Here is a 27,122-nt window from a genome sequence, read left to right as displayed (position 1 = left end):
CTATCATTCGCATTTGCAGAAATATTAGTGGGACAAAGCTTATGCTATGCTGATTGCGTCTCCCTGACAGACCAACTTGACGTGTGTTCCGTTACGTTTTAAATGGGCCACCCGGTATAATATTTAGTATGAATACTTAAGTCTAATAAATTCTGCCCATTCGTTGCTCGATAGAGGTGCAAGCAAAAGGTAAGAAATGAACAAGTAATAAATAAAGAGAATCCCGTTAAACAAAACCTGTTTTTTTATTTAAAAAAATTACAAACATGGATAATACTATATAATACAAAACGCAATACTTTTTACAACTTACGCAAAGCGAATTTACATGCTACAACAATAAATAACAATTAAATCACATGCAACCTGATCGATTTATTTTTTAATCGAATCCCGAGAGGGCGTCGTTACGTGGGTAAATTCCAACGATTTCTCGTTTATATCCGTTTCGGCGGCATTCCAATGTTGGACCTTTCCACTGCCGAAACATACAAACGCCAAATTCGTCACCAGAAACACTCCGAAAGCTATCCAAAACACCAGCCGCCATTCCGCCAAAGTGTGCTAGAAATACACTCCTCGTACAGGTTATCGATCACTAAGCAACATTGTCTTACGTTTTCGGTTAATGCGCCAACCAAATAGGGAACTATGATACCGGTCAAGCCTCCGATGCCGTTGACGATAGCCATAATAGTCCCTGCGTAATTAGGGCTTAAATCTAACGCGTTTACTTTCATGCCGCAATAGAAAGTGCCCATGAAGCCCATGGCGATGGTGAACATGCCCACCGCTAGCATTCTATCGCATCCGGAGTACGACGCCGCTAATATAAAAACAGCGGGACCCATCGAAGCTGAAAATACAAAAGGTTACACCGAACTGGAGAAAACTCTTAGTAGTCTTACCTAAAGTAGTGAACACTTTTCTGGCGCAGGAAATTCCCAAATGGTTTTTGTGTATCAACCAATCGCAAAGCCAGCCGGAACTCATTGAAACCAGCCACATTAGAATATAAGGCACGGAAGACCACAGGCCGTTTTGTTTCACGTTAAAGTGCAGCACGTCTTTCATGTACTTGGGCAGGTCGGTTACCATGGTGAAGAAACCCCAGTCGTGGCCTATTTGCGCAACCACCAACGCCCATATGGGCCCCGATGTCAAAATGGCCCTCCACGGAACAATTTTTTCTTCACTCGATATATTGTCTAGAACCAAGGAGGTTCGTAAGCAGATGCGGAAATATTTTGAATCGAGTACGAACCTATATGCTTGCCCAGATAGATTTTCTCTTTCTCCGTGATGAAGGGATGGGACTGCGGATCTGAGTAACACAACATCATCCACAGGATGAACCAAACTATACCCATCGCACCGAAAAAGTAGAAAACTATGGCCCAGTCGTCGGTGGCGGCTATTAAGGCACCGCTAATCGAATTTCCCACTACCGTGCCTGTGAAAATTATTTTTTTTTCATGATAACACGTTAATGCATACCGTACGTACATATTTGTACCTAATTTATGTTTTTTTATCAATTTAAAAATAATTAAATATATTATAATCGAAAGTTTGATAAATGTCACTTTAGCCACGAGTTTGATTTGACACATGCGAAGCGAGTGTCTAATAACCGAGAAAACAAAGTCTTAATTAAATTGTTATTATTAAAGGAAAAATACTACTACACAATTTCCGTAAAATAATAACACTAATAAGATGGGTAATAAAAAACCCGGTTTTAACAAAGCAAATAATTTTTGAAAATCAACCAACAATCAGGCAATGCAGGCCAATGATGTAATTCCATATTGGATGCCACATCCTTGAGCATCTATACCTTAAGAGAAAGGTGACATAATTGTTTTAATGTCGGTGCTACCAAAAATGTCTAAGGATCGGAGAAATATACAGTGTTTTAAAAAAATCGGAAGCGCGATGCTCAATTGTTTCGAAAAGGCAACCAGTTTAATCGGCAGATAAAATACTATGACTTGACGAATTTAACCGACCTTAGCAATAGTACCAACTTGAATATCTATATGTTGCATACTGCAGATTAACATTTCCGACTATGACTAAAGTACTACGTTTTTACTTTCGACGTGATCTGCAATTCACCTAGGTTAAGATCTGCTACTTTGCTTTCTTTTGCTTGCTCGCTTTTAAACTACAATTCAAATAAATTTACCTATTTGACTACCAGCGTAAACCAGAGTGCCAATTTTGGACCTCTCTTTTAATGGTACCCAGTTGGCCAACAACGTCGTCAGTGCTGGAAACGTCGTACCCTAAAACGAATCAACGTAGTTTAAAGAATTTGATAACACACTTGTGCTCTGTTACCTCTCCCAAACCTTCTAAAACTCTCACGGCAACCACCCACAGCCAGTTACCTCCAGTAGCGTAGATAACAAAAGGCGTAACGAAGGTGAATATGGCGGTACAGAGCATACCCAGTCCCAGCGAGTACTTGCCGCCGAATCTTTCAGCGATCATACCACCGGGGATATGGGTGATGACGTAACCCCAGTAAAACGAACTTAGGATAAGACCCTGCTGTCTGCTTGTCCATGGGTAGAGGTTCGTAGATCTCTGGAGGGTAACGAAAAATAAGCTCGTTCAAGAGAATGTGAACATTCAAGCTCTTCACTTACTACAGAATGTATGGTAGTTATGTTTCCTTCCCAATCGGAAATACAAGAATGGGAATCGATTTTATCGTGATGCTCGATCGGTTGGACCATTTCTGTAATGGCTACCGAGAGTACTACGCGCATCGTATACGCATTTACCACCGCCAAGAAGCCCATGATACCAAGAATGTACCTCTGGGGTATTAGGAAAACTGCAAAAAGTAATATTCAAGGGTCTTTTCTAATAGGTAAAAATAGACAGAATTTTTGGTAAGAAAATTTTAATTTTAATTCAATTAGTCGAAAATGTACAACAAAATTTTGTTTTCCGCACAAAAAGTTGATTCGAAAATGTCTTTTCAACTCTACCTTTTTACAAACAAAAAGTGAGCTTTTCATAAAATTCGAACCCCAGAAACGAAAGTCAAAAATTTTCTTTACAAATAAAAAGTGATTCCAAAGAAAACAGCGTATTTGGCTCACCGTGTATATTATCGGTAGGTATATAGATCCCGTTTCTCATAATATCCTTACAATTATGCGATAATTGAAACGATAATTGTGATTTTAAAACAGACTAATTGTATGGTAAGAGACCAAACAATAAAACCCATTTTTTTTTGTTTTTTAAAATGCTGTAATTTCCAAGACAGCCGCTTATTTAAATATTTAAATGTATGTAAACTTTTGAATTTCAATTTTTATAAACTTTCACCGCATGTATAATCAGAACCGACCGTAGAATGCTAATCGGGTAAATTGACGTGGAAATGTTACAGAAATGATCAATATCGATTATAGTGGATTTAAATATTCTGCTATTACGGGTTATTCAGATAGTTTAATTAATGCATACGCGTCAATAATAACTGATATCACCTTGACAATGAAGTCTATAACAAGTCGAGTAGGTATAGGTAAGTTATGGTTACATATCTGTTCGAACTGCAAACCAACTGCCAATCCAATATGATATCCAAATCCGGATTCAGATTGGTATCGCATACCTAACAACCATAAAAAAATTTAAAAGGATCTCTTATGTAACACGAAAAGTTATTGCATGGTTCGTCTATTTTGGTTTCCTGGTTGGTTTCTTTATGCGCCAGAGATAACCTAACTTTAGCGACACATACTTGTATAGTGTGTCTCAAAGTAGTTCGTCTTGGGTTTTGACGATCCCTCCCCCAAAACTGCAAAACAGCACATTTTAACAATTGAAGATTATCACATTTCCATACAAAATAACAGAACCCATTTTAATTAATCTTAATGACGAATTTGAGAATAAAACAGAATTAAATTTTGATTTCGAAAATAGCGTCAACAGTTGAGACGATATATTTTGAGACAAAGTATAGTGTTTTACCAGTTAAGCCCAGAATTACCATCAGTTTTGCTAATAGTTTAACCAATTTGGTTCGAGATTAGTAAAATTTGCATTGTTTTCTTTAGCAGAGTTACCTTACAGTAATTTTATTATTCTAATATATAGGTACTATTTAATATTTATATCACAACTTGGTTCCTTTCTGCGTAACTCTAAGGTATAATTATACATACACACATGATTTTTCATTATTTACATTTATTTTATTATTATATTTAAATTAGTTTTGGTTAGTTCTCCTTTGTTTTTTTTATCAGTTAGGTGTAGTGTACGCTTGAGACAGACTTTTCTTCAGAGTATAATATAGGTTGTATATAATCATCGATAATTCTAATTCAGTGTAGTGCCATGATAGGCACATATTTGTGTCATTTGTGTTCATTATTATTGTAATGCTTATTTTGCGTTACTGCAGACAAACCTATTTATTTATTTATTTGTTCAACAACGTCTTAGTTTTGTCTATGCTATTTCAATTTTTAAAAAAAATTCCAAGGTTTAGTTGCAAAACTACTCTACCCTAGAAGGTCTTGGCTGATCGTCATTAATCGGCTGTAAAATTTTATTTAGGAACGATTATCTATAGGACCTCAGGTTACAGAAATATCTATACTTAATTATTGTAACAGAATCTCCCAACACCCTTTATTTAGTCTTAGAAACATTTGTAATTCTACTTATATCACTAGCCAGTTCTACCATCGGGATTTGTTTTATTATTAAACAAATAATTCATAGGTCATTTACATTTTTTGTGCCGGGTGGTGGCGTTGTCTAGTTTGGCTTTGGATACGCTTATGCAAATTCAAATATTTACAAACGTCTAATTAACGACAAGGCAACGCACATTCAAACAAATCTAACGACTGTTTAAAAATAATACGGTTGTCTAATCACCAGTCAGTGACAGTAAAATAATTTTCATTTCGCTCCAATTAGTTTTTTGTTCTCTCGTTATATTTGACATGCATGATATATATGCCGATTCGCTGCAGCAAAAATGCATATTATATCTGATTAAAATCATACGAAGAGAAACGATTTAAGTCACGCCAACTAATTAAAATTTATTAATGGATCAAATTTGATGGAAAACGTTTGCATAATTTCGATGCTAAAAAATCTATTGCACCTTATTACGATTGCCTTGAAAATGCCGACAAAACACTATGTGTGTGCACTTGTTATATTGATATTGAAATTGCAATTTGGTTCCAGAGAAATAACACTCTAAGGAGATCTAATAAAAGTTTAAGATCGCAACAATGAACGTGTGTTGGATACTCTCAAATAAATCCTAGGTTAAAATTATCCTGCTCAAGATATTTTTATAGGCAAAAGTATTTTTTACAATCTTCGAATATACCGAGTATTTTTTCTTAATTAATTGAAATAAACATTCAAATTACTAATTAAATAATTTTACTTTTTTCAAATTACGTTATTATTTTCTTCTATGCAAAGTGATTTTCCGTCACACCTGATATTATCGACAATATTCGGTATTGGATTTGAATATTGTATGCTGCATTAAATTTGTATCAAAATTTTTGTAATGACGCTTCGAAGAAATGAATTATTTTCAATATCGTTTTAAAACTTCCCTCACTTATTTTTATTTTTTTTTTAGTTAATTTCTTTCTTCTTTTTGCACCCAAAACTAATGAAAATTTAGGAATTAAAAAATCAAAAGAAAAATGCATAAAAAATGAAAAGAAAAATGTCTATATCCTAAAAATCAATTTGATTGTAATAACTTAGAGGCGAACTGTCGGATTTCGCCACTTTTTTTTACAATTAATTATTTTAAATGTAAAAGATAGACAATGCGTTGCGTTAATTTTTTTAACAAAATTTCGTTGACATTGTTTGCTGTTTGCTGACTGAACATTTTTTATTGTTTTACTAATTGGGCTACGTTGCATTTCCCGTTTTTTTTTTAATATTTCAATATTCGTTTCGTGTACTCTCAGGATAATCCAAGTTCCGAACGGGATTATAAGTGAATATTTTTGAATAAAATTTGTTGTGCTTCCATTTGCGAGGATAACTAAAAAACAGTTTGAAATAACTCTGAACTCTATCTATCTCATATTAAATACCTAAGCCAAAATTTATAAAACATTAAAATATGTAGGAGAACCTAGCAAACAAATTTCGAAACATCTATCTAAATTTGGTCTTAAAATTGCTTTTAAAACTGAAAACACCATAGGAAATTTTTCAAAAGAACATTAAAACTAATTCACGAAAAATCCGCAGTCTACAAGTTGAAATGTGGATCAAAACATTTAAGAAACGCATTAACGAACACAAAAGAGCGTATAAAAATAAAAGTTCGGACTCTAACTATACCATTCATTTAAATTCAAAATTCACAACTTTGGCGATAATCTTGATATTTTAGATAATGAATCAAAAAGCAAAAAACTAAATTTGTTGGAAGCTATGGAGATTAACAAAATGAGATATTCGAATCTATTACTTAATGATCAATTGGATATAAATGCGGCTTCATTGTTAAATTTGTTAAATTTAAATGTTAAATTTAAATTTAAATGTTAAATTTAAATTTACAACTGGTAATTAAGAATCTATTACCACCATCTATATAGATGTCGAATATCGTCATATTTTATATTTCATAAACACAGTGTGTTGCTGAAACAGCTGTCATAAATATAAGTAACTGTGCAAATCTGAACATTAATTAATTTAATTGTTGTTAAAAGGATTTTCATCAAGTAAACGCCACCTCAGTTCAAAAAATGTTTTGTTGCTACTGTGTCATAAAATTACTCAATAATCTTGCGCGAAAACTACCAAAAAAAAGTACTTACTTTTCGAGACTGCGCTTTTCCATCCTTGAACCATTATGGATGCTTATATCACGATTGAAAACTTGCAAGATCGCTGAACTATCAAAGACGTGTAATTTTTTCAAGCCCGCTTCATATTTCCCAAATAAGTCGTCGAAACAAAAAACGAGAAAAATCGCGGCGCTTTCCCCACAGCAGCGGTGCAAGGAAAGGCTTCGCTTGCAAAACAGTGTGGAGTACCGCAAAAGTCGTACTAAGCGACACCGACTGGGCGAAGAGAAATGTACTGAGGATCGACCGGAGTATTACTCGCCTTATATCTTTCCTTAAGGTCAATGCATTTTCTGCCGTGTTTATTTTATTTAATGTCGAAACGAAACAATTATATCTGGCGATTAGTTTGTCCGCAAAATCCAGGCACTCGCGGACTAGCCCTCCCCCACACCCCCCTTTTTAATGTAATTTCCAAATAAATTAGATTTGTTTTCGTTTACGTAACCGCGGTCGGAACTTTCGTTTATAATCGCCTGTGCGAAAATTTTTTATGGTCGCCAATCCTTGGGGGCAAGGACTTGTACTTGATCGAAAGAAATGATTTATTTGGGTTAAAATGATACTGTTTTTCATCTTTTTTTTAACACATATCCATAACATAACATAAGTTATCCAAAATAAATGCGATATTAACAATACAGCCTCTTTCTTTTCAAGTATAAAAGCTTTTCAGTTATCCTAAAGCAAGAGAAATACTTTCTCAATTTTTTGCCGTCAAACATTGACATTACCGTCATATTTCAAAGTTGAAAGATGAAACATATTCAAAGTCACATTAATTTCTGCACTCGTATCTTATCATATCTTAACTGATTCTGAGGGCGGGTAGGAGTGAAATATTTAAGGGTAAATTTCATTGTATCAGAAAAATAAACATTTTTTCAAAACGCAAATTGTTTTGAAATTGACGGATTAACGGATTTGTGACTTAACAATTAGACATAACCACAAATAATGTATTTATATCGTATAACTTTTTTGTCAACACGTATTGGATTTTAATGAAAAACATAAAAAGTGAAATAACTTTTCGAGCCATTCTGTATATCTTTTTAACCTGAAACTGAAATATTCTGAGAGCCGTTGTTAGTTTTTTATTAAGGTATCAATGGGTAATTATTACTATTTAGAAATCTTCTGGGTTCTTCCTGTATCTGTTGTTGATGAATCAAATTTGCTGTTGCAGTTAACTTCTGAAGAAGCCAACAGGATGATTGGCGAAACGTCAGCAAGTTCGATTCATCAACAACCGACGCATGTTGAACATTTGGAAATAGTACTACAGTAGCCTGAGGAAGCTTGTTTGAAAACTTAGCACGCCATTGCTCAAATCGTATCTCTCTAACTTTGAAGATAAGTAAAATATGGCGCAATGCCGACAATCATCAGCATCATCATCAGTAGCACTACAACCCTGGGTGGGTCTTGGCTGCGTTTACAATTCGCCTCCATTCCTGACGGTCTTCTGTCATTTGGGGTTGGTACGTATATCCCATTATCCTGAGATCTGATATCACATTATCTCGCCATCTTAAACGAGGTCTGCCTAGAGGTCTTCTCCGAGCTGGATTGTCACTCCAGACTAGCTTTGTAATTCTATTTTCTGAACTACGTTCTATGTGTCCAAGCCATCTTAGTCGTCGGGATTTAGTCTCCTGGGCAATGTCCGCTTCCTGATATAAGTTTGTAGTGCTGTTTCTTCGTCTGTAGTTTCCCATTTCTGTATGTTTTACAGGCCCAAAGATTATTCTTAGGATTTTCCTTTCAAAGCACCTCAGTTTTCTCTCGTTTTGCTTCGTCATTGTCCAGCTTTCGCACCCATACATTGGTATCGATCTTAGTAAGGAAGTAATTCATCTGAACGATAAAATAGAAAGCTTAGGATCACAAAAATTTAACAAATCAACTCTTAAGCAGGCTCAGTACACATAAAACTAAAAAGCAAATTAAGAAATTGTATATATTAAAGATCAAACCCAATCAAACATTGTTTTATATTTTCATCTTTAAAAAATGTTTCCACTGAATGGCAAAAAAGATTTTAATATTTTAAAAAAAATTTTTTTTCGAGGTTTGCCGTACAGTCGCTATTTATTTCAAATAATTTATTTAGGCATTTTAAGTCAGTGGTACAGTTTATATCAACAACATTATTAAAGAATCGATATGGAAACAAGAAAAAAGTCAAAATGTTAGATTTTTCAAAATATTCTATGATGGCTTTTTTTGTAAAATAAATATTTTTACAGAATCTCTTGAGCTTCTCAAAAACACTACCCCATAAGAAATAGTAAATTGTACTAGACCAAAATTTAATTTCAAAATATCTATATTTTATTATATTATATTATATTTTTTAATAAAAAACCAAGGTGAGCTTATTTTACCTGCCAGACAATCAATATGAGTAATCCATGTAAGTTTTTGGTCAATATTCCATTTTTGGCGGCAAATTCAGATTTATTGCTATTTAATGTGTTACCACTGATTACTCACCAATTTCTCCCTTTGTCTTAATGTTTTGTTTTAATTTTCCCGGTACCATGGGAGTCCTACGATCTCGGAAAACTATCCACGTACACGTTAAAAAGCGTTGGCGCCAAACGTCTTTGTTAAAAAGGATATTTTCCAAAAGAATAAGATGAAATGGTCAAAATCACACGACATGAGTAGAGTAGAATAGAACAGACATTTAGAAAAAGAAAATTTCGTCAGGAAAAAATCGCAATATGTCTAAATATATTTAAAAATTAGAAACATGAAAAATGTTATATAAAGGAAATACAAAATTTTACGTGAAATTGACCAACAAACAAGGAGCCAAATTGTGTCATGGAATACAAACTTTTTTTTAATCTATTTTTCATATAATTTTCGTATTCAGATGGATTATAAATAAATAACATTTGTTGTCCTAATAGATTTTAAATAGTTTTTCAATTTCTTTCGCTCTACGCCTCTAGTTTCAGTAGGTAGCATATTGTAGTATGTATGCCCGGAATAAAAATGTGATTTTATATAACAATAGTTTTTTTTTTGACTGGAAGATATTTTTATTTCTTGTTTAGTACGAATGAACATCAGTTCTTGTAAGTAAGTAAATACCTGCCAGAATTTTTTTTTTATTTTTATTTTTTTTGTTTTTTTGTTTTGACTGTTATACATTTAAAAGAGAAGGGGTATTTAAGCAAGATTTCAATGCTAACATTGCAAACTAAAGAACTCTATTAAATTTGTATTTATTTATGTCCCAAGATAGGCGAATCGACCCTCGTATAAGGCAGACAATATTTTTTAATGTAAATTTAGGTGGCCATGAAGCATTATTATTAGCTTTTTAATAACAGAATAACCAACAAATTGATTAACAAAAGTTGCTGTAATTAAATTCTATATTTCATATCAAAGTATTCTGAAGAATTTACAATTCATATAAATAGCAATTCCCACAATTCCCACTTATTTGTGTCACCAGATATAATTTTTTGTATTCAATAATATAATAATCCAAAATTTTTGCATACTGGTGATACTTATGAGCACAATACATTGAATTATTATAGATGACCTGATAAAGCATTTTGAAGAATATATTACAAGTGGCAATCATTATCATATCCAACACGATATCGTCTATTACCAAAGTTGAGTTGCCACTTTTGAATATGGTTAACCGTTCCAGTATCAAGGGTCAATGATCGATTGTATCGGTTATAATTTTAGCAACGTCGTTCCTATACCACCCATATAGATTTTGTAAATTTGACAATGAATTTTAAATTAATTTAATTTGTTTAGATGTCTTAAAATTCATCAACTATTTTTGTAAAAATAAGAAAAAACTATACAAATGCTAACGTATTTCTTCTTTAAAGTGCAAAAATACTATGAAAGGATCACTATATCAAGTAAAAACATTCCCATTTAAAATTTATTTTAAAAAATAAATGACGATTGACGGGATATACTTCAGAATGTATAATAATAATTCACGTCGCAAAAAATCGATCATTGAAATTTAGTTCTCAGGAAGCGGTTTTCTTTGGAAATTTACCACTCTATCGAAGTTGCAAATTAGTTAAGTAAATAATGAATTAATATTAATAACTCAATTGGATTGACTTCCTAGTTTTTAATTGTTTTTGCTGCATCAGATAATAGTAAGCATATCTAATACAACACGCCAAGATTGGATGTAGTAGGTGTCTATTGGCAACTAACGACTACGAAAAGCACTGTAGCGATAGCCCAGAACTTATAGCATGTATATGAAATATTAACTAAGCTTTAAACGCTTTATCTGGACTGACTCTTAGCATACGGAGCCAATTCCTACTTTAATCACTAATTGGAATGATTTCGGATATGGCCGCAAGGTTCCAGGGTGATTACATCGGAATGCAAATGTTGCGATTTATGGGTCGTCAATTTTGAAAATACAGGTACCGTTATAACAAATATATTTATGTATATTATCACGTAAAGTTATGCTCACATTGAAATATATAGGTTGTCGAATACCGCAGCAATAAATAATTATTAATGGGTACGGCGATTTTTCAAAAAACCTAATTTACCATGCGGTGTCTGGTGTATAAACAAATAGGCTATTTTTTCGAGTTGGGCTTATGTATTTGCGTCACTTATTATATTGCTCGTTCGCTTTTACCTCCGTTTTACGCAACAATCCAATTTTACTATGAATTATTAAACTTTCATTTTTAATGCAAGTGCACAATTTGAAACGACTCGATGTTTTGCCGACCCGCCGCCAATACAATTAATTATCTCGTTTAGTTTGATTTTGTCTTCCGAATTAAGCATCCAACGGTTTTTTAACTTCGCTGTTTAAACAAATTACGTGAAGAATTAGAAGCATTCCGACTGGACATGACACGGAGGGGACCACATTCTTCCCTCGTCCTTCGGAGTTATCTGTTTTTCGACTTATTTATCGTCAATTAGTTTTTAAAAAATGTGTTTACGCTGCTTCAAATTAGGCGTGCAAATACCGAAGCCAAATATTGAAACGTCTCCGTAAGACTTAAAAGCACGCGCCTGTCGCGTGCGCATGTTAAATTAAATATTTCCCAGAATGTTATTCTTTTAACCTTACCACGTTAGCTTACTAGAATTTAAAGCCTCGATTGAATCTGAAAACTAACCAGAAATAGTATATTATGCAACAAGTGCTCGAAACGGCATTGGACTCACTTAAAAAGATTACCGAACGTGTTGCATACTATACTTTTTCTACGACCGTTAGTTTTTGGGTACATTTTCACAAAACACTGACATGACCGTCAGACTTGACAAACGTCAAAATTCAAGGGGTGGGAAATATTCGACTTACATCGTGTATTGTCAACTGCAAGTTTTATTGAATGTAAATGTTGTTTGGCTTTACGTTGATTTGTTTAGTTTTGGTTAGTTTCAATATATGAAAAGTAACTGAGTTGTCGAAATTCTTCAGGAACATTTTTGGAATATTTATTTTGAGACACCCTATATTCTTGGTGATAACAATTTTGGATGGTAGACCCGTACAACTTCTGTATTCAATGTATTTTTCTCAAACCCGTAGTGGCGAAATATAAATTATAACCCTAATACATTAAATTTGGTACACCACGCATATAAAATCACAAAGAATATTTATTAAACAATTTTGGAAGTTCTGGCATATATTTAATGAATATATTAAAAATGGTATTAGTTGATATTTTGTGCGTGCAAGTTGCAAATCTGGGGACAAATCTAGGAAAAATTACTATTTACAAAACTTCTGAATTCCTTCTGCGTCTATTGGTGTTGAGTTGAAGTTGCTGTGAAACTGCGGCTTAAATTTCGAAATGGTCAATTCTGAGGGTCATGTCATTGAATGTATTCGTGTTGTTTTACAAAAAGGACCCAAAACCTAACGGTCGTAGAAAATAGTATATTATGCAACGAGTGCGGCAAACGGCATTTGACTCACTTAAAAAGGCTTAAAAAGATTACCGAACGTGTTGCATACTATACTTTTTCTACGACCGTTAGTTTTTGGGTGCATTTTCGCAAAACAACAAGAATACATTCACTGACATGACTGTCAGAATTGACAAACGTCAAAATTCAAAGCGTGGGAAATATCTCCGAAAACATCCGATTGATCCCAAACCCGTGGGGTAAAATCCCGGAACTGTAAAATTTAGACTTAGCTGTATTCTATTATACCTATAACGATTGTCAAGGGTCCCGAGAGTGGCAGGTAGACGGATAGGCAGAATAGTGTTTACGAAAAAACTCAAAACCGAAAATCTTCACTTTTAAGAAGAACGAAATTATCTGTTGGAGTTTTGAAGGAAGAGCAAGAATAGCTATTATCTAAAAAGTCGGAAAAAGTAAAATATTAATAATTACTTAATTATTCATATGAGTAGCAACAATGGATTTGCTTGCAGCAAATGCTAGGTGTGGTATAGTTATGGATAATGCTACCACAGCTTTATCATTCTGACTTTAAATTTCAGAAAGATATGCTGAAAAAGGAGCTACTAGAGTTTGTAAATTTGACTATATCTTTCTAAATGACATTTTATTTATAGTTTTTATTTACTTTATTAATATCTCAATTATTAGCCCATCTCTTTGATTTTGATCACGTATCATTATATATTTTGTGCTAATAAACTACTTGTAACGCCGCTGTCACATTAATTTCATTCACCAAACTCATCTTTCTATTGCATGCAAATTAGTGCGAACTTAATGTACGTGCTGGTCCTGTGTAGGACCTAAAAACTATCGGAAACTATCATTGCAATTCATCTGAATTTTACGATATAACATGCGACACTTTAGTCACGAGTTTCGTTAGGCACGAGCGTCTGATCATCCGATAAGATCCGATCGCTCCTAAAGCCGTGGCCTTAAGTGACTGTGGATCCCTGCTCAGTTCAAAATAGGGTATTCTAGAGTAGGGACTAGATATTTACACATTATTATTATTATATTCTTGCATTTATTTATGGTTGACAATTGGAAAATTGTTAAAATACCTGATTGATAAAATATTTTCATTTGACATATATGTTAGATGCCAAAACTACAAATAAATAAATAACAGTGTGATCTAACTAAATCTATACCGCCCATAACTTTTGAGGAAAACATTGCAAATCCGGTTCTGGTGTCTATATTTTTAATATTCCAAAGGCGAATAATCTACCTTTGCCTTTATTTTGTTGACGGCTTCGGGAATCTTTATTGCAAATCATGCCGTAAACGGTGGCAAGGTGGCTATAAACGAAAGGAAATAATATCACATCCTGTTGCCGAAAATACAAAAAAAAAAAGAGAACAAAAAAAGCACTACAGACCATTATATCTGGGAATACCAATTTACTTAAAGTTTTACATCGAAATATTGTTTAATAGATACGTCCGAGAAGTCAGGTAGACTTTGTTAAATTTCAAGGAGATAAAATAATAAAGGAACGGAATTTATCGCTTGGAAGGATGTTGATGCCCAGCTGATAGTTGATAATTACAAAATACATAAATTATATAAAATGTCATTACAACGTATCAATATCTAATGTGATAAAGGCGATTCTAAGTTATCCCATTGTTGTAGATAGATCAAATATTTTGAGAAGGCTGGCCATAAATCACAGTTTTTTACGTGGTACACTAGGTATTTAATCATGGTGTAGAATAAACAGGACTGTCAATAGGGCAACATCCCTTGAACGTTCCTATTGTTATGCGACGTTCAAGCTATTTGTTAAGCGTTCTGCTACCTTCTTTATCATTGTAACTACGAGCTCAGTCAATTAATGAAACTGGAGTAATTTTTCTGCCAATTATTTTTTTAATGGGCCATCCTTCTTTATCATTGTAGCTACGAGCTCAGTCAATTAATGAAACTGGAGTAATTTTTCTGCCAATTATTTTTTTAATGGGCCATCCTTAGTTTTACGTTAGATTTAGTTTTAGGATAAAAAAAATATCATGTGAGTTTACATTAATAGCTCAACTTATTCAAGAAGTATGCACAAAATCTAAGTTAACTGCACAACAAATGAGCTGTTAACAACCAAGATAAAAATTCGCCAACTTCTCCACCTGCACCTTAAAGAGGACTTTTTCCAAAACATGTAAAATACTAACTGCTGATCCGCGTAACTCATTTTTTAAGCTACAGGCACGCACTTTATGGGTATTTACAGCAAAATTTTGCAACGCAATAATATGTAGCATGCGCTACGGCATTTCTTAGAAGTACGTACATTTAAATTCAATCATCGCATCTATTATTAATATTCCGCCGGTGTCATCTTATTAACCTTAAAAAAATAACCGCCGTGGACGCACAATTCAACCTTCAAAACGCGAAACTCCCTATACAATCGGTAATAGTAATCCTTGACCCGACCCAATGACTTCGCATGCCAAGCATGGCAATAAAACCTTTTTTTTAATGCTTGGTGAATATCTACTCTTTGTTTTCTCGTAAATAGGATTGCTTATTCGAGCAAGAAAAATTAAACAAATTACAAAAACGCCATTATCCGTTAAATTATACAGGGTTATTCACGCTATACGGCATGGAATATTGTAGCGCACATGGACTTTCAAAAAGTTTCACTAATTTTTGGATGTGTGATGAAGTATTGGCAAATCTGCAAGCTTATCGTGAAGGTCTATCATTAAGTTGATTTGAATGAATATATAAAAGACTGATTTATGTGAAATATTAATAAATCATACAATATAACTATGTAGGTATTTTATTCTATAAAGTTCTTGCACATTAGAATAACTTAATAACTTCCACTACACGATATCTTAAAGAAAAATTAGTTTTTCGTAGCGAAACTTACTACATAGATATTAGGGTCTACAGATTAACTGCACCTCAAATCTGTAAACTGCAAATTATTAATTATATTATTAATAATTATAATGCATGCATTGCATTACCATCACAGAGGATGTTCGGATAAAAAATGTGCTACTATTTGGATTCGATTTATTTTCATTATTAATTTTATGTGCGAATGCAACTTTTATCTTTAAGGATAAGGAAACTTTTGTAGGCGAATAAATTACACAGGGTGTCCACAATTTAAATCTCATCAAATATGACCTTGTCAAAATTGTATTAATTTGTACGGAGCGCTATATTTTTTGAATTTTTTTTAAAGGTATGCTTTATTGTGTATGTCCTTTAGAAATATAATTTACTAGTAATTATTGGTTTTAGCATTTGCGGATATTATTTTAGTTTTCTAAGAGCAGCGCTTTAACAGAATAATCTTTATATTTTATATTTTTCTTATTACTTGATTAAACAGCATACACAATATTTCTTAAAGAAAAAAAAACAAAAACAAAACAAAACCTTGATGCTTTTCAGTCGACCTGTACAATATGAAAATACTTTTAAAAAATTGCCATATCTCAATAGTGAAACGGAATACAAAAGACCATAAAATAAGACAACAGTTAACAAAATGGAATGGAACATAAAAAGACCACTTACATTTATAATTTTTACTTTTTGAGAATTTCTTTTCCGTCCCAGTCCACGAATGGAGTCGCAAAAGGGGCGTCGTTTCGCGAATACGTCCACTCGACGTGTCGCGACGCATTTTTTTCTTCGCGGCCGCAAGTCATGGAATGAAATTTAGAACAGATTAATCTTATGTTCGAGACTTCAGATTATCGGCAAGTAAAAATTAAAGTCTTGTTTATGTATTGCGCAGTCTGAGATAAACTTGTATGTGGGAATCAATTTTAAGCGCCACGTACCCTTGTTACACTTTATGTAAACGAAAGTTTTGATAACAAGCATTGTTCGGCATCATAAATTAATGAGATGGCACAAACCTCTGTTGACTTCCCTCCACGCATGAAAATGTTGGTATTCTAAATGAAAAACTTTGTTATTAAAAAAACTGTATTATATGAGTTTTTGGAAATTCAGTCCATTGTACTAGTTTGATGATGATAGGTATTTTGCAGAGAAGAACGGTTAAACGGAGAAAATTGAATGGATTTTTTTTAAATTTTGACAATGGCCATTATTTTTTCATATGGACCTCCTAAACTAAATACATCAGAAAATTGGATTTTTGGCACTCTTTACTATATTGAACAATAAAATTAACAGGTATGTTTCTGTAGAGAACATTACAACTTCAAATCTTTGGAAAAGAGGGACGTAGTACGTCACACTTTCGTATGCGGGGATCGAAAAATACAATTCATTTAACCTCTTGATACGGAATTAATTTGTACCACAACTATTTTGTTATTCTTTTTCTGTTCGCTTTATTGTGAACACGGTAAGTTTATTGGCGTTTTAACTCTCCATAGTAAATCAGAGATTGTACAACTCCAAAATGATCACGGATAATAAGATTTATCATTTCTCCACCTTTTTTGATCTATGTCTTATATAAACACAAACTGATTTGTGACACTTGTTCTAGGATTGCACTTGTTGGAATAACAACTTAATATAATTGCTTAAATTCGGTGCAGAATGTGAAAGCGTAGTGTTTAAATGATCTCATTAGGTTTAATTATTATGGCGACATGTGCAATTTGGAACAACCTAAATAATGATCGATAAATAGCCAGATAGGGTCGGATCTCAAAATTATGTCGGGACACGCAGTTGTTGTGTGGGAGTACGAAATACAAAACGGCTATTGGAAACCGTACAGCCCTGAGGTGAGCCAGCATCTCGAACGAGCTAACGCGAAGCAGTTAACCAGAGTGATTTTGTCTGATGCTGATCCGAGTTTACAAAACTATTTTGTCAATTTACGGACATTGTCACAGGAGTTGGAAGATTCTGGTGATTACATGTGCTAGAGATTTAATTTTATAATCTGTATTTTTGCTTTTTCTTGTTAGATGTGATTGTTCCTGTAAGAAGGAAATGCTATCCTCCCTCTTCACCAGCAGGTAAGGGTGCCAAATGGGAGTGTGTGGGACCAGATCATGAATGGCATGCTTTCGATATGGACATACAGTGTCTTATCGAGGAGGCTTGGGCCAGCGGAGATCAAACTATTGATATGAGCAAAACACATTTAGGTTTTCCTTATGTTATAAACTTTAGCAATCTGACACAAATGTGGATAGTCAATGGCTATGTCAGAAGTGTACGTAGAATCAAACAGGCGCCTTACCCTTTAGTTAAGGTTCGCCTAGAAGAGTTAGCTCCAGTAACAGGTAGGAGAAATGCAGAAATGAGAAAAGCTTATGTGAATAATGCTCAACAAAGTCAGTCCAGTAAAGTCATAGGTAGCAGTGCCGCATTAAACTCAACAACAGAAAATAACAAAAAAGGTACCAGCAAAAAGAAATCTGGCTCAAAGGGCAAAACTAGCAGTGAAAACACTCCAACAAATCTGGCTAGAACAATTTTGAATATGTTTGGTTGGTTATCTTTATTTTTCCGATAATGGTTGTAACCCACATATGTATGTTTTTAGGTCATAAATCTACCAATAATAATACTTCCTCACAAGTTGGAGACAATAATATGTTGTTAGATGCAGACAGCAGCAGCACAAAGTCTGGTCGTAGGCCTAGTTTGGATACTGTATCTACTTATCTCAGCCAGGAAAGTAGAGACAGTCAAGCTACTGCTTCTACAGCTGATTTGATTAATTGCAGCGGCAGTGATGATGGTCTGGTTGATGGACTAGATAGCATATCAGCAATTATAGGTAAGTTTTGCATTTAATTAGCATAGCAGTTTGATTTAAATTTCCCATTTTTAACTTTATCAGGTGTAGATCCTGCTAGCGCTTCGATCTCCCGTTTTGTAAGAGTGTCAAAACCTAGTGAGTGGGCACCAAGGCAACCTTGCCCCCTTTGCCGGCAACCCTTGAAGCCTACTATCTTGGTGATTGCTCTGCCTTGCAATCACGTTCTGCACTTGGATTGCCTGAATTACTCATTAACAGAATTGCAAGAAGCAGGAAACCTATTATATATTCAATGTTCAGTGTGTGGGTGCATTTATGGAGAAAAACATGGAAATCAACCGCCTGGCACAATGGAATGGGGAGTTATGGATAGGAGCCTACCAGGGTTTCACAATTACCGCACTATCCAGATTATCTACAAGTAAGTATCAAAGAAATTCAAATGTTTGGCGTGATTGCATAAATTTGAATAAAATTAATTATGAAATTGTTGGCTAGTCCTATTTTAACAAAATTGATTTCGAAAAATTGTCGCTGTAATTTAAAGGCTTTTTGCTCTGCGGACCAATATTTAACTTTCGCAAAATTGATGTAATTTTATTGTGCCCCTGTATAAAGTGTCTTTCACGTCTCACCAAACTTCAAAGTTATGGCCAACTTTAGTAAATATTAAAATTTGTACTGATAATTGCAATTTGAAATGATATATTTTCAAATATCTCTCTCACTCTGCATGCCAGATGAAAACTGGAAGTCTGTCTCGACACAGTTGATGATCCTGTTCAAATCAAATTTTCCCATCCTTAACATTTATCGCCAATAATTCACCCAAAAAAACATAATTTAAAACATTTTCAAAATAGAGGTTATAGACCTGGATCTCGCACTTTTCCTGGTATGTGAATTTTTTCAGTAGAGTAAATGATTTTCGAAAAAATACTTGTTTTCTGAAACCATGCACTAGTCATAATAGTAAATGACACACTGTATGTGATAGACAAAAACCATAAATACAAAAGTTGTAGCTATTACTGCAGTCTACAATACCATCTAAACCAATTAGCCATATTTTTGAGGAATTTTGATTTACGGCTAATAATTTACTCTGGAAAAGAACAATATTCAGGGTCTATTAGATTTTTGTCTGTAATTGAAAAACCCTGTATATAATCGAAAAAAACCATTGAAGTACAAATTATAGTCCCGAGTATCCTGGTTCAAGAATTTTGCCGACCGATTAAACAGATTTCGAGAAAAATAGTTTTTTCAAAATTCTCAAAAAAATGTTTTTTTTTTATTTTTTTTTAAAAATACTTGGCGACATTTTATTGCGCCCAACTTCTAAAGTTTAAATGTGGTTATAGACTTCAACATTCCTGCCAAATCTGAGTCCATGGCTGCACATTTAAGACACCTACTATATTTATATTATAGCACGAAATATCCTGAATACGCCGTACGATATGTGAAAACCTTAAATACGAAAGTTTTAGCTGTCCATATTGGCCATATAGTCGTATGAAAGAAACTGACAACAAGCTAATTTTGCAAATTACCGACGCACCCTGTACGTTTTTAAAAAATCATCAAGAATAAAGGTTTTTGGTCCGAACTTCGCGCGCCTTTTAATTCAAATATTTTTTCGATCGTATTTTTGAGAAATGAGGTTTTTCTCGGGACCCTGCAAATGTTTTTAAATTGTTAAAAATACTTCCCGACCCCTCAGTCTCCCCAATTTCAATATGTTCCGTAAGGGAGCTAAGCTCCATGTTTATGCCAAATTTGAAGTGGATGGCTGCAAATTTTGGACACTTATTGTGTTTCATAGCGATGTACGAAAAACAGAGGAAAATCGCGAGAAAAAGATGGACTTTTATGTACCTCGCGGGCCGTTTAAAAGCTAAGCTATTCCGAAGTTTTTTGCGTTTTTATGAAAGATAACGGAGAGCGGACAGACAAAAAAAAATTCTTTTCAACGCTGATCATTTCTGTACCAATGATGCTCCCCTAGGACCTACCGTTGCCGAGATATGTTTCGTTGCCAATCACGTATGTAGGTAACTAATGTATAAATTTTATTCTAAATCAGTTATTTAAATAGTCCTGATGAACCAAAATTATTTTACCAACCTCATAAGACGTCGTAAAATACCATATCTAGTAACTCTCTGTTAAATATGAAACCCCATTTTGGAAGGCTAATCAACTTTTTTGTTTAATATGTTCTTATTGTTCCTTTTTTTTTTTTAGTATTCAATCAGGTATTCAGACGGAAGACCACCCAAACCCGGGACGAGAGTATTATGCGGTAGGTTTCCCGCGAGTGGCTTATCTCCCAGATAGCCCCAAGGGCAGAAAAATCTTGAGACTTCTTAGTGAAGCCTGGCATCGCAAGCTAATATTCACGGTTGGTTCATTTGAACTATTTTTTTGACTTTAATGTTGATAAACCGGCAATATTTAAACAGGTAAGCAGGTCCAACACAACCGGATGCGAAGATGTTGTGTCCTGGAATATACCCCACAAGACTGAGATAGGGCCGAGCAACAGTAACCACAGTTATCCTGACGCAGGATACCTCAACCAAGTGTTGAGAGAATTGGAGGCGTTGGGTGTGGTTGAAGAGCGACGTGAAAAGAATTAGAAGGAATTTAATTATGTGTTTTTTTTTTGTGGAAAAGATCTACATAGATATATGTATATTTTTTGAAAATTTTATTATATAAAATGGATACTCTCTAATCTGTTGTACAATTTCAGAGTTTTTATCATTTTGAATGCAATATTTACAGTTTTAATATCTATTCTTTTTTATAGCTTTAAATCAAGAGTGGTATATAAATGTAGAAAAAATTAATCTGTTGGAGAAGATGGTGATATGGTGTGAATATAAATTGATATTCCTGAAGAGTATTTAAATCATGTGACTGAAGATAGTATTTTTTTTTACAAGAAGTGGGAACAACAATTGTAATTAAGTCTTTGGGTACTGTTAGCATAAGAATTATTGTTACTAAGCAGCTGTTATGGCGATTTGCAAAAATCGTCTAATTGGAATGATGTGCAAGTACAAATAATTTATTGTATACCATTTTTATGCGGGAGGTTGATGGGCGAAGTTTCAATCTCCTATTCAAAAAGTTAGGGTTGGTTCTTTTTAACCAAGTTAATATTAGCCAAATAAATAATTAGGAAAAATGGGTGGCCAAAACCTCTTTAATATAACTGTGTTTTAGAGGATTTCTGCTGTAGATATGTCGTCAAATAAATCTGTTTTAATGTTTCTTTTTCTGTTTATAAGAACATCCTGGGTGTGTTGCCTGCGCGGGGGGGGGGGGGGGGGTACCAGATAATATTGCATTAAAAAATTGCAACTTATATGAGTAAAAATTATCGAAACTTTAAAAATTTGCGTTAAAAACTTCTAAACAACATACAGGGCTTTCCATTTTTAAAAAAACGTATTGCCTTAATTCAACTTCAAGAAGTTTTAAGAAACATTTGGTGAATAGAATATTTTTTCCAGAAAGTATTGCAACTAAATAGTGACGCATAAAGTTATCAGCTATTTTTACTGCTAGCTATCCAAAATTATGAGATACTTAATGAGGAAATTATTGTTTAGAAAAAGTCAACAAGCTTATCAAGAAAATTCCAATAACTCCAGAAAAAAATTAGCATAAATTTTTACGTTCTTAACTATAGTAGTGGAGATTCGTTACTTCTTCACCCTCGGTCCCGGAGGGAATCTTGTGTTGGCGAAATTACAAATTCCTAACCAAAGTTGTGCTGCTATTGATTGGATAAGAACACCACAAACAACTCAACAAATAGTATATTTAAGGTTAGAAGGAAATATAAGTTTGGAACGATTTTGCTGAATCTCAAATAATTTCACAAACAAAATTAATCGTTACTAGGAATTTGCCTAATTACTGAGAGTAGTGTTATAATGATCCCTATGAAAAATTATTTTTCTAAAACTACTTATTTGTATAGAGTTTGCATTGCATTACAATTGCATGTAGAAAATACAGGCTTCTCTAATATTTCTTCCAAATAACCTTTCGGAATATCGTAAAGTTAATAACTCAAACAGTATCAATTGCTTTTGGCACATGGAAATCGTATGCCGGTCCCTCTTAAATTCTTTTCAATCCACTCGTCTGCCTCCCTATTCAGTTTTTCGTCGAAATAATCTTTCCAGCCTCCGGTCTTGCCCTTTCGGATGAAATCACCCTCGGTCGACAAGAAAATCCCCAAATCCTTGAGGATATCGTAATTGACGGACTTATTTTGACGAAAGTTGTCAATCCTCAAGTGCTCCTCTAATTTGTCTAACTGGTCATTGGTGTAAGACTGTTCCAAAAAGTTTGCCACTTGAACCAGACCATTTCTTGGATTCTAGAACAAAACTTAGTATTAAGTTTCTGACGCGTACTATTCCTTTTAAAGCCGTTTTCAGTCATTTATATAAACGATACAACTACCTTGTTCATATCTTCGTAGAACATAAAAAGCATATTTTTTTCGTGTTTCCTGCTCCAGCCCTCCTTTATGTGTTCCCAATATGGAGTCCATGGCTCTACAATCGGAAATAATATGATTATTTTTCCAAAACATTAACCGAGAACTCACGTAAATTGTTTTGGAAATAAGCCCAATATTTCGGGAAATCTCCCGTGTACCCTTGGGTCCTAATGGACCTGTTTAAGTGGTAAAACGACACGGCTACGTCTTTCGGGTTTCTTGCGATATAGATGACCTAAATTAAAAAAATTCCCATTCAAACGGGCGCTAGTCTGTTGCAGAATTGCAAAGAGTAATAATAATATGGAGAATCGCTTCTACGGAGAAGCCAAAATAGTTTTTTTTTTGTTCTCAAATTTTCGAACTAAAATATTTGGCACGATCGAACATTGCCGCTTCTAACACTGCTATGCTATCGTCGTTAACATAAAATAGTATATTATACAACAAGTGCGGTAAACGGATTTGACTCACGAGTTTATTTGACACGAGCGGAGCGAATTTGTGTTGTTTTGCGAAAATGTACCCAAAAATTAATGGTCGTAATAACCTTTTTAACTCACTCGTTTATTAAAAACTCGTGAGTCAAATGCCGTTTACCGCACTTGTTCTGAACATGGGAAATTTAAATGTTATTTCAGTAACTAACCTTGCAGCCCACTTTCAACAAATCCGGAGGCAATAGGCTGAATGGCAGGTGAGTCTTAATGAATCGCCTATCAGGAGCATGAGATAATGATTTCCACGCTGGATAGTCTATTTGTTTTACTAATTTGCTTTTCTCGGGGTCGTGCTTGTTTTCTTTCAAAAACTGAGCCTTGGTATCCGGGTGGACAAAACAGTTAAATCTGAAGAGTGAAAAAGCAATAACAGCTTTGAGTTTTTGTTATTGTTACGAAAACATTTTTATTTTAGAGTAACAGCGACTCGGTACGCATTGAAACACTTAAATTTCTTTAAAAAAATACTTAACAAGAAAAGAAAAACTTACTCTAAGAAAGGAACTCTCTCTGTAAGGGGGAGCTGGCTAGCATGGGCAAAATCTAAATTGTTGCACAACAGCCAGACCATCTCTTGAGTCCATGTGGTTCCTTAAAAAATATTATGCTTATGTTTATAGAGCTGTATCCAATCCGAAACTGAATTTGAAAGCAAGTGTCTAGAAGCTATCCGGCTAAGATAATGTTTTCCTATGTTTCCCAAATATTTTGAATATAATTTGAATAAAAATATTAACACTGACACAAAATAACAGAAATTACCATACGTCAAGTAAATTAATTCAAGAATTATCATGTTATTGGCAAAAAGTCAATACCAAATTTTGATTCCGCCTCTTTGCTAAATCACCTAATTTTTAATAAGACATATTTCCAAAAAAAAATACTTTTGGGCATAGAGCTTAGTATACGGTGTGGTTATTTAAGTGTGAACATAGGGGATGTTTTTTCTCTTTATAATAAAAATGTAAAATAAAGATTTTGCACTTTGGAGTTTTTTTAATATAAGAGTAATAATCTAATAATTATAATAAATAATATAACATAAGAAGAACTTTTCCAAAATTGTATTTATAATCGTTTTAACCATACCATGTAGTTCGTTGCCTATAAAAATAAGAAAAAAACGATCACTTTAAAAAGTCAAATAGAGCGCAATTTTTTTGGACACATTTAAAAACGGTTAGTCTAAATAATTATTTAAACTAATTTATTTCCGACATAGGAAGGATCTATAATAGTATATTATGCAGTAAGTTTGCAAAAAAGGCCGTGGAGAAAGTCAGCAATGTCTTCAACGTCACTTACGACCCTTAATTTTTGGGTATACATTTGGGCACGAATACGGTCACTATATAAGTGAAGTGTGACATAATCCATGACGTCTTAAAGTGGCACTTTCCGAGATGGGAATGATCTTTCGCGCGTAATCTGCACTTTGCATGATTTTTTTTCGAAACAGCGATCTCCACACACACTTAACTTGTTTTCCCGAACAGTTAACCAGATCTAAGCATAATTTTAGACAATACTGCCCTAAACATGCTACATCTAAACTGAAACCTGTTGAATTGACGAACTGTCAGCGGCCATATTGGATATTGAACGCCGCTAGCTCTTATTGGTTGGAAACGACGAATGGCCTCGTATGCGCATATTAAATAACTCATCTCAATATTTTTGTTATCGTCGCTTTCAAAATTCCTGTATTATCGGTTACCTGATCTAGGGAACGTAATTATAAAGACATCATCGGGGCGCAGTTCGAAGTTATAAAAATTCTCCGCTTCTTTCGCATAACCGCTCGGGAAAAACCATTTCTTCGGTCCGACTTGCACGAATCCCGTTTTCTCCCCTGGCGCGTTAAACAAATATAAAAAAACAACCATTCTATGCTACAAAATCCATATACTTTACCGGTAAAACACGTAAGCAGTTCCGAATTGATTTCCGGATCGACGCATTTGATTTCGTATGGGAACGGCCTCTTTTTATCGGTGATTTGATTCGAATTTCGATCTATCAATTCGTCTTCGATGTAACGCAGCATGATTGTCAAAGAGCTCGACGAAGAGAATGACGCTGGCGTTACGAAAATTTCACTTCGCCGAAAATAAGTTCGCGTGAACGAAAATTTCACTTCCTAGCCCCGAAAACGACGAGAGAGATTTTTTAACGGTTTGTTAAGAAAATGCGGCACATTTAGCGAGTCGATCGAACGTATTGTCGCAGTACATCTCATCGCCTACGTTGTAACAATTGTCTACATATCGCAATAGCACCGTGGTTAGCTTGATCTTGAATTTGTTGCAATTGCAATAATCATTGCGGTGAAAGTATTTCTTTGATTTTAATGACACGCAATTGTTGGCTAATAGTCGGAGATTTATTTAACACGAGCATATTTACCGGGTGGCAAATTACAGGGTGTCTCTCAATTTTTTAAGGAAATGAGTGAAAATTAATGGTAATTAGTTGAAGTATAGTCCTAATTAGTGGTCGTTAGTGGAATTATTGGTAATATATGGTAATTTACGAACATGTTGGATGTAATTATGGAAATTTTTGTGGTTCAAAACACATGGGATATACCCCAAGAAATATCCCAAATTTGGTTCTGTGGAAATGGAAAAATATGCTGGTAAAGCTCACAAGAAAATTTATAATGAAGTAATTCTTTTTTTAAGTCAGCGCAAAAAAGTGACGTCGTTTAAATAAATAAGGAGCATATTTTTTTATTAACCTCTTAACTATTAAATGTAAACAAAATATATTAAGTTCGGAAAGAATAATCCTTATCCAAAAAAAATGTCATACCTATTTTACTTATTTATCTATAAATCTATTTTTTCATTAATTTAGTTCAATAAGTAACATATTTTGGCAGCGATTTTGTGTACTGCCGTGTTCTACTCTTCGTCCTATTTTTAATATTGCTCTATTACATATTTACAAAAATTCTGGATTCTTTGGGCGTCGGTAGTTGTTGAGTTGCGTTGTTAGGTTGAAAATAAAAATTCAAGATTTGTTGTACATTAATAAAACTAAAAAATATTATCATTATTTCTCAAATTTCAATTTTGCATAAAAACTTACTCAAAATCACATTTGAATTACAGGCTTGGCAGTTTAAATAAGAAAAGTTAAAGTGTTAAGGCTTAATAGCGAAAATTGAACCTTATATTTACAAATTAAAGAGCAAAAAAACTATGATAATAATAATAAAGAACAGGAGTTTAAAGAACCAGAGTTAAAACTGAATATGAATAAAGGTGGTGCATTGCCCAGTTAAACATCTGTCGTTTGATTGAAAATTTTGATTAGATCAGATTGCCTGATTTCTCATAGTCACGCTGATATCCAGGCCAGTCCAGATGGGGATCGGATTTTCCCTGTGAGGTAATTGCTGGAGCCGTTACATGAATCGTTCATCATTTTATGATTAATTATTTAGAACTTCATTCCACTGCTTGAATAA

The 27,122-nt window shown here is 33.9% G+C and overlaps 3 protein-coding genes across 4 annotated transcripts; 1 reads left to right on the top strand and 2 right to left on the bottom strand.

The window, feature by feature from the left end:
• Positions 1-226: 226 nt before the first annotated feature.
• LOC132699191 (putative inorganic phosphate cotransporter) lies at positions 227-7,121 on the bottom strand. The gene is made up of 8 exons (XM_060665767.1): positions 6,867-7,121; positions 2,658-2,848; positions 2,347-2,595; positions 2,192-2,291; positions 1,265-1,453; positions 909-1,208; positions 618-856; positions 227-564 (listed from the first exon to the last, which is right to left on the bottom strand). Exons 1-8 carry the CDS (start codon positions 6,898-6,900, stop codon positions 376-378), a joined length of 1,491 nt encoding a protein of 496 aa, XP_060521750.1. The 5' UTR covers positions 6,901-7,121; the 3' UTR covers positions 227-375.
• A 10,226-nt stretch (positions 7,122-17,347) lies between these two features.
• LOC132699247 (protein deltex) lies at positions 17,348-21,876 on the top strand. Its single transcript, XM_060665866.1, has 6 exons — positions 17,348-17,751; positions 17,811-18,338; positions 18,395-18,631; positions 18,695-19,034; positions 20,864-21,020; positions 21,082-21,876. The coding sequence occupies exons 1-6, from the start codon at positions 17,553-17,555 to the stop codon at positions 21,256-21,258; spliced, it is 1,638 nt and encodes a 545-aa protein (XP_060521849.1). The 5' UTR covers positions 17,348-17,552; the 3' UTR covers positions 21,259-21,876.
• Positions 21,877-22,443: 567 nt separating this feature from the next.
• LOC132699227 (sulfotransferase 1B1-like) lies at positions 22,444-25,964 on the bottom strand. 2 transcript variants are annotated; one of them, XM_060665832.1, is made up of 7 exons: positions 25,562-25,964; positions 25,365-25,499; positions 24,136-24,235; positions 23,794-23,992; positions 23,253-23,379; positions 23,102-23,199; positions 22,444-23,018 (listed from the first exon to the last, which is right to left on the bottom strand). In XM_060665832.1, the coding sequence occupies exons 1-7, from the start codon at positions 25,692-25,694 to the stop codon at positions 22,716-22,718; spliced, it is 1,095 nt and encodes a 364-aa protein (XP_060521815.1). In that variant the 5' UTR covers positions 25,695-25,964; the 3' UTR covers positions 22,444-22,715. The 2 variants fall into 2 exon arrangements, with proteins under 2 accessions (XP_060521815.1, XP_060521816.1); XM_060665833.1 differs by having other exon boundaries at positions 23,105-23,199.
• Between the last annotated feature and the right edge of the window lie 1,158 nt (positions 25,965-27,122).

Source organism: Cylas formicarius, unplaced genomic scaffold, assembly GCF_029955315.1.
Source record: "Cylas formicarius isolate icCylForm1 unplaced genomic scaffold, icCylForm1.1 PGA_scaffold_3__17_contigs__length_32017465, whole genome shotgun sequence".
Lineage (NCBI taxonomy): Eukaryota > Metazoa > Arthropoda > Insecta > Coleoptera > Brentidae > Cylas > Cylas formicarius.
Note: the sequence above shows the minus strand (reverse complement) of the source record. Positions and strands in the feature narration are given on the sequence as shown.